The 7,594-nt window shown below is 41.4% G+C and overlaps 1 protein-coding gene across 1 annotated transcript; it reads right to left on the reverse strand.

Annotated features, from left to right (window-relative positions):
- Positions 1-1,632: 1,632 nt before the first annotated feature.
- On the reverse strand, positions 1,633-5,715 carry tmem271 (transmembrane protein 271). Its single transcript, XM_074647912.1, has one exon. It carries the CDS (start codon positions 5,000-5,002, stop codon positions 4,199-4,201), a length of 804 nt encoding a protein of 267 aa, XP_074504013.1. The 5' UTR covers positions 5,003-5,715; the 3' UTR covers positions 1,633-4,198.
- Positions 5,716-7,594: the final 1,879 nt, after the last annotated feature.

Raw genomic sequence — 7,594 nt, forward strand, 5'->3', positions numbered from 1 at the left:
TTGTTTAAGATAGATGGGTTCCAAACGATGTGACCCAGTCTGTTGTGATGGCAGTAACTACAGTCTGGTGTTAAAAGTGGCATAATTGGCATAATTAAACGTTACACTGCTGTGAAATTAAATGTTACAGTGCTGTGAACAGTGAGCCTAATAGGAGCATGATCGCTGCTCGCTCAGCCTTCACTAAATCATTCAGTGTCTTTGGAGTAAAGTCTGGCAAAGAACCTCCTCGTGTTGTCAATGCAATAGATTTTAGCTGTAAATGTCAGAAAATGTTACTCTGGACATCTGCATGAGTCTCCTGAAGATATAATCAGCAATTTAACAACATCTTGTGAAGATGCTTGTGCACAGTTTGACTTCTACAGTATATGTTCTTTTCAATTATTTCATAAATAAATAGACCTTGTGTATCCTGAAAATATATTCTATACTTAAATTAACCAGGCACTTATTCAGGCCAGCCAATTTCAATCAACTGGAAAATGGAAATGGAAAACATCTGTCAGTCCAATAACTCCCAATGCAAACAAAGCCAGTACTAAAGTTCCACTGATTTAAACCTGCAGTACGTAGAATATGTGTGGCATCATTGGGCAAACATTCCATAATAACATTTCAGCATATTGTAATTCAAGTGTTCTGAGAGAAAACTAGACTTCTGCACCTCCTCATGGAGGAGCCAGAGATGGGAGACTTTGGCCAATCACAGGTCATTTCAGAGAGAGAGCGTTCCTATTGGCTGTCCATTCAACGGAGGCAGCTGTCAATCACTTGCAAACTCCGATCAAATGGTCAAACTAGGCAGCGCTGATCAAATATGAATCAATATTCTGTTACTGTAATGCCTATTTCTCTCCTCAAATGTTTTCAGAAACATTTTGTAGTGTACTTTTTAACTGTTGAATGAGAAAGCTCCGTCTGGTGGGCGGTGCTTGGTATTTCCTCGACTGATCTCAACATGGCTGCTGGATGCCAGCAAGATGTTTCTGAAAACATTTGAGGCGAGAAATAGGCATTACAGTAACAGAATATTGATTCATATCTGATCAGCGCTGCCTAGTTTGACCGTTTGATCAGAGTTTGCAAGTGATTGAAAGCTGCTCAGAGACGGCAAGGCTCCAGCTCGGCTCTGACTGGTTGTTTTCCTCCGGTCTGTGAAATCTTGCAGATGCCATTAGGAGCACCGGAGGACACAAAGGCACATGATTTTTTCCAGATTACCTGTCTCATGCACTACTGTCAGGATATAGTGACCGTTTTATAAAAATAACTTTTTTTTAAGCATATTTGCTCCAATTCTACCAACTGCTGCTTTAATGATGGGGATCACAGTACCATCACAGACTGGAGTTTCATATACTTTATACCATCGTCTTAAATTTTGGGTTATTTATACCCCATTAAGTCTCCTAAAGATCCCATTCACAGGCAGTCAAGTAAAACCAAATGTTGCCTATTTACCTTAACTACTCGCCATCTCATTTTGTACTTCAGTTGTTAAATGTCAGACCATTTTTGGTAGATATAGGACCGTGCATGCTAAAAAAATGTAATAGAAGCAGCATTCTTTCATTGCACCGATGATATTTACAAAACCTTTATTTCAAGGTGTTAAGAGAAGGCAGAAAACATTTTCAGATACTTTCTCTAAAGGTTAAAGTAAATCTATCTATTGTCCCACTGAAAAATGTCGTTTTCGCAAGCAGATTAAAAAGAAACATATCCAGGCCAGCTAACTCATTAAGCCTGGTGTGATACTGCTGACCTCGGCGTCTGTGCTGCAGGGTGAAGAGTTGCTGCTGGCAAGGGCACACACCTTATTTGTTTGAAAGGGTCTGAACCTAAAGTCCTGTTTTTTGTTCTGGTTTGCTGTCAGTGAACTAAGCTCTTACCATCAGCTTTGTTTGCATCTTTCTTTGGACACCCCTCCATAAAACTTCTAGCTCCCTGAAGGCCTCTTTTGTTCTGTTGTCGGTTGCTGGCTTAATCTCAGGTCATAGCCGTATTTTTTACTGGCATGAAATTTTAGAAGAAAGAGAAGAGCAGTTTTTTTCTCTATCTTGTATTCAGCTCTGGCACTCAAAGCCCAACTTAAGTAGAATGAGAGTGGAAAGCGTCATCTCGCGGTTTGAAAAGGATAAGAGGGGGATTATTACACTGAGCCAGTACCGTACTTCTTCAAGTGTCTCCCTCAAAGTGCCCCTGAACAGATATTTGGCCACGGATGCTCATTTGAGGGCTTTAATTCGAGGGGAAAATGGACCATTTCAATTTGATTTACCACATAGTAGTGTTGTCGAAAGGTGGCCACATAATGGTGACAGGCACATCTACCTTCTTTTTCCTGTCACTGTTCTAGCTGTTAAGTGAAATTAGTAACAGTGAGGTTGAAAATGTTTTGATGGTCCCGGGAGGATCCATGCTGAGAGCAGATGTGGTTATTTGTGGTGCGGTGGAGTTAATAAATTATTTCAAGTCACATCAAATGGAACAATATGGGAAGCAGTGCTGCACAGTTTCAGTCTTTTAAATTGGAAGCGGTGCAGGACCACCTTCAGTCTGTATCATATCCGGACAGCCTGCTACATCTGGGGGTGCATTAAAGGACACCCACAATGAGGGATTTTGTATCATTACCCCTCCTGCTACTTTAAAGCAAATGAGTTACGGTGCATTCAGGCTCAGACTGTTCCCTTGCTTCCTCCCACATACTCATTATCATTGACAGCAGCTTTATCAATCTTACCAGTGACGTGCCTGTCTTTGATCTGTTGTGTAATTTCGACAAAACTGAACCTTAAAGGTGCACTCCACCAATTTTACACTTTTTAGAGTTTACTCATCATGAGTAGTACAAGTGCTAGTGCTGACGCTGGGAAAACCGGTGGGCCTACATGTCTTCTGTGGCCAGGCAATATAGGCAGTCGCCTAGGGCGCCACCTTCTGGGGGGTGCTGGTTGCCCTCTAAAAATAAATAAATAAATATATGGATACGTTTTTTTAAAAATGGCGGTGGGCGCTCTTCCTCATTTTCTGCATTGAGGTAACACATGAACAAAGAAAGAAAGAAAGAAATACACTTTTCACCCCTGTAACTTTCTTTCTCACACTTTTTCCCGCCACACTTATTAGTTAATAAAAGTGTAAATTGTAGTGAAACTGACTAAACACTTTTAAGCCAACAATACCAGGGACCATTTGTTTATTTATATTATAATAAATGCAGTTATTTATGGAAATAATAATATAAATTTTTCATGTCATAGTGATGTCATTGGAGTTATCTCAGTTTTAGCTTGGAAACTACAAATTTATAACAGAGATCCTGTGATCTCCCAGCCAGACAAGGATGGTCTAATAAAATGTTTTAACCTGTTGCATTATAGGAAATGTAGGAACCAGTGTTTTTCAGAGATTGACCCAAAAGTCAGGCTGTTTTGCCCTTTGCTACTTCGATTTGTAATGCTTTTTAAAAGATACAATGTATCTTTTTTATTTATTTATTTTCTTTTTTATGAAAAGAAAAATAATTCATCACCAAATAATAAATCACTGCAGTGTGCCTTTAGAGTGACCTTTAAAGTTGGAGTACTTTCTGTCAACATGATGATTATGTGTTCCAGGTATTTTCGCAAATGACGCTGATTAGAAAACAACTGCTTATATAATATGGCTCTTTCTTTTTTATTATAAAATAGAATTTGATTAACAGCCCCCATAAAAATCAGAAGAAGTTGTTGGAAACCTCAACAGGACTTCCAAAAGCTATTCTGGCAGCAGCTTCATGACAGTCAGATGAGGTTAAATACACTTTTTATTTATTCACAAGTAGAAATGTTTAACAGCAAACATTCAAAACACAAAAACTCTGCTTTTTGTTATACTATAGCAAGCTGTTGCGTTTTATGGGCCTTGATTTGATTTTGCCTGCGCTGTCTGGGGCCTGAATCATCACTTTGATCATCTGTTCATCTCTATAGTCTGACTGGTGATGTTGGGCACAATAAACCAGGCAGATGTATAAGAAAATACCAGAATGAGAATGAATTAAAACCCTCTGCTGCTGTCCTCCTGTCTGTGTAACTTACTGCTTTTTGTTGTTGGGTGCTGGAAGCTGAAGGGTGAGTGTTGTTTAAGCACAAAGTCATTGATTGTCACAGCAGAGAGGAGAAGCGCAGCTCCAGAGCGGCGGCGGCTATGTGTTGCATGCCTCAGCCGGGAATATGTCCTCGTACGCGGGCGGCAGCTCGCTGGGCAGCGGGTAGGAGAACGGGAAGCAGAGGTTGAGCTCCGGGTCCGTGGGCGAGTATCCGGGCAGCTCGATGGACGGGTGTCCTCCGCACTGCACTTCTGCACCTGTCTCGTCAAAAACATTAAAAACACCCAGATTGATGTAAGACACCGGCTGTAAATCCTGTGCCGAGCAGTCTCGCTCCTCCTCGCCGAAGATGATCGCTCCGTCTCGGTCCCTCTGAGACCTGCGGCTCCTGGAGGAACCGGAGTACCGCGCCGCTTTGTACCCCTTGATGACCAGCAGGTTGATGAGCCCCAGCAGGCACTCCAAGGTGCTGAGCACAGTGGAGACCACCAGACTCCGCTGGTAGTCCCTCAGCTGCTCGCAGGCAGCAGGGTTCACAGTAATGGACAAGCAGTAGTGGATGTATTTCCTCTCCACCAGAGACGCCGTGTCTCCGTCCACCACGGCGCCGGAGAAGGCGGTGAGGACTCCCAACAAGAAGACAACAACACCGAGGAGGAAGAGGTTCCTGCAGCCGGGTTTGTCCATACAGCAGAGCAGCGCGGTGCCCAGCAGCACCTGACCGACTCCAACAAGTAGCCCCGAGTAGAAAGCTCCGGCCGCGGCGCCGAGGTGGAAGTGAGCTCTCACCGTAGATCCCAACGAGACGCATCGTAATCCAACCACAACTTCGCTGAGGGCGCACACGAAGAGGAGGGTGCTGGAGAAGACGGTGCACAGTCCTTTTCCACTCAACTTCATTATATTCCACCTCTGCCTCTGCTACCGCTCTCGATCCCTCTTCTCCTCCAGCCGTCTTCATCCTCCTGCGTCTCCTCTGGAAGCAGCGCTCTCACATCGGGACATCATCTGATCATCTGCCGGTGACTCTCCTCTCCTCCAGGGTTCAGAGCTGGAGATCCTCTGAGGCGACACTAACTGTGGCAGCGTCTCTCTCGCATCCTCCTTCATATATATATATAAATAACTAATGGCAAAAGAACAAGCTCCTTTTTTTGCATGCACTTATCGATAATCCATATACACAAGCAATGATCACTTTACCCTATAGATCACCTCACAGTGAGCCCATCAGCAGCCACTCTCCTGACCAAAAGTTTTTCCTTTTTTTTTCTCCCTCCTCCTGGAGAGAGAGAGAGAGAGAGAGAAAGTCTCATCTGCAGTCGTCCAAGTCGTTGTGTGTGAGTGCGTGTGTGGTGTTTTTGTGTGGCAGAGAAGAAGGAGGGAGGCTGCTTGAGATGCTCCAGGCTCAAATGTGGACCAGTAGTGATGTCATTGGGGTTATCTCAGTTTTAGCTTGGAAACTACAAATTTATACACATGAACATATAAATGAAGATATAAAGAAAGAAAGAAAAAAATACACTTTTCACCCCTGTTACTCTCTTTCTCACACTTTTTCCCGCCACACTTGGTTAATAAAAGTGTAAATTGTAGTGAAACTGACTTAACACTTTTAAGCCAACAATATCAGGGACCAATTGTTTATTTATATTATAATAAAAACAGTTATTTATGGAAATAAAAATCTTAATTTTTGATGTCATAGTGATGTCATTGGGGTTATCTCAGTTTTAGCTTGGAAACTACAAATGTATAACAGAGATCCTGTGATCTCCCAGCCAGACAAAGATGGTCTAATAAAAACTTTTAACCTGTTGCATTATAGGAAATGTAGGAATCCAGTGTTTTCGGAGATTGACCCAAAAGTCAGGATGTTTTGGCCTTTGCTACTTCGATTTCTAATGCTTTTTAAAAGATACAATGTATCTTTTTTATTTATTTATGTACTTTTTGTCAATATGATGATTATGTGTTCCAGGTAATTTCCACAATGACGAGGATTAGAAAACAATTGCTTATATAGTAGACTATGGCTCTTTCTTTTTTATGATAAAATATAATTTGATTAACAGCCCCCATAACAATCAGAAGAAGTTGTTTGAACCCTCAAAAATTAGGTTTTATCAACAGGACTCCTAAAAAAGCTATTCTGGCAGCAGCTTCATGACGTCAGATAAGGTTAAATACACTTTTTATTCACAAGTAAAAATGTTTAACAGCAAACATTCAAACATTCAAAACACAAAAACTCTGCTTTTGTTATACTAGCAAGCTGTTGCGTTTATGGGCCTTGATTTTGCCTGCGCTGTCTGGGGCCTAAATCATCAATGTTGACCGATGACCTGCTGGCCTTCAACACTTTCAATGTGTCTAAGGTGCCCCCTTAGTGACTTTATGGTGTTAAATGAAAAAAGGTGCGTAAACGACTTTTGGGTTGGCGATGGAGAAAATAAACAGCAGCAGGAACAGAAATCATTGGCTTTCAGGAACATTAATTTCTTCACACCCCCTTTAAAGCCCCCTATCCTTGTCGTAAAATCACTTTGGTATAGCTGTGAGTCAATGAATTTAATTAGTACTTGTGCTAAACTGTATCCCTGCTAAATAAAAAGGTGGATAAGCTGAGTGTTAGTTAATGCTGAAGGAATTGGAGCAAATTTGAATTAAAAAAAAGTTGTTTTTATAAAACGGGCACTATATCCTGACAGTATAGTGCATGAGACAGGTAATCTGAAAAAAAAAAATATCATGTGCCTCTGTGTCCTCCGGTGCTCCTAATGGCATCTGCAAGATTTCACAGACCGGATGAAAACAACCAATCAGAGCCGAGCTGGAGCCTTGCCGTCTCTGAGCAGCTGTCAATCACTTGCGAACTCCAATCAAATGGTCAAACTAGGCGGTGCTTTTCAAATATGAATCAATATTCTGTTACTGTAATGCCTGTTTCTCGCATCAAATGTTTTCAGAAACATTTTGTAGTGTACTGTCTAGCTGTAAAATAATAATAATAAATGTTGAGATCAGTTGAGGAAATACCAGCGGAGCAAACTTTCTCATTTTACAGCTAAACAGTGCACTACAAGATGTTTCTGACAACATTTGAGGTGAGAATTAAGCATTATAGTAACAGAATATTAATTCATATTCGATCAGCACTGCCTAGTTTGACCGTTTGATCGGAGTTTGCGAGTGATTGACAGCTGCCTTGGTTGAATGAACGGCCAATAGGAACGCTCCTTCTCTGAAATGATCTGTGATTGGCCAAAGTCTCCCATCACGTGCTAGATTTTCTAAAACCTGAAAACAGAGCCATGAGGAGGTGCAGAAGTAGTCTAGTTTTACAATATGCTGAAAGGTTATTATGGAATTTTTGCCCAATGATGCCAAAAATATTCCCAGGTTTAATTATCATTTCAACAATGACTATTCAACTCATTCCATGCTACATACATACTGTGATATGTTTACATCATCCTTGCATAAGTCTCA

Source organism: Sebastes fasciatus, chromosome 10 (genome assembly GCF_043250625.1).
Source record: "Sebastes fasciatus isolate fSebFas1 chromosome 10, fSebFas1.pri, whole genome shotgun sequence".
In the NCBI taxonomy this organism is placed as follows: Eukaryota; Metazoa; Chordata; class Actinopteri; order Perciformes; family Sebastidae; genus Sebastes; species Sebastes fasciatus.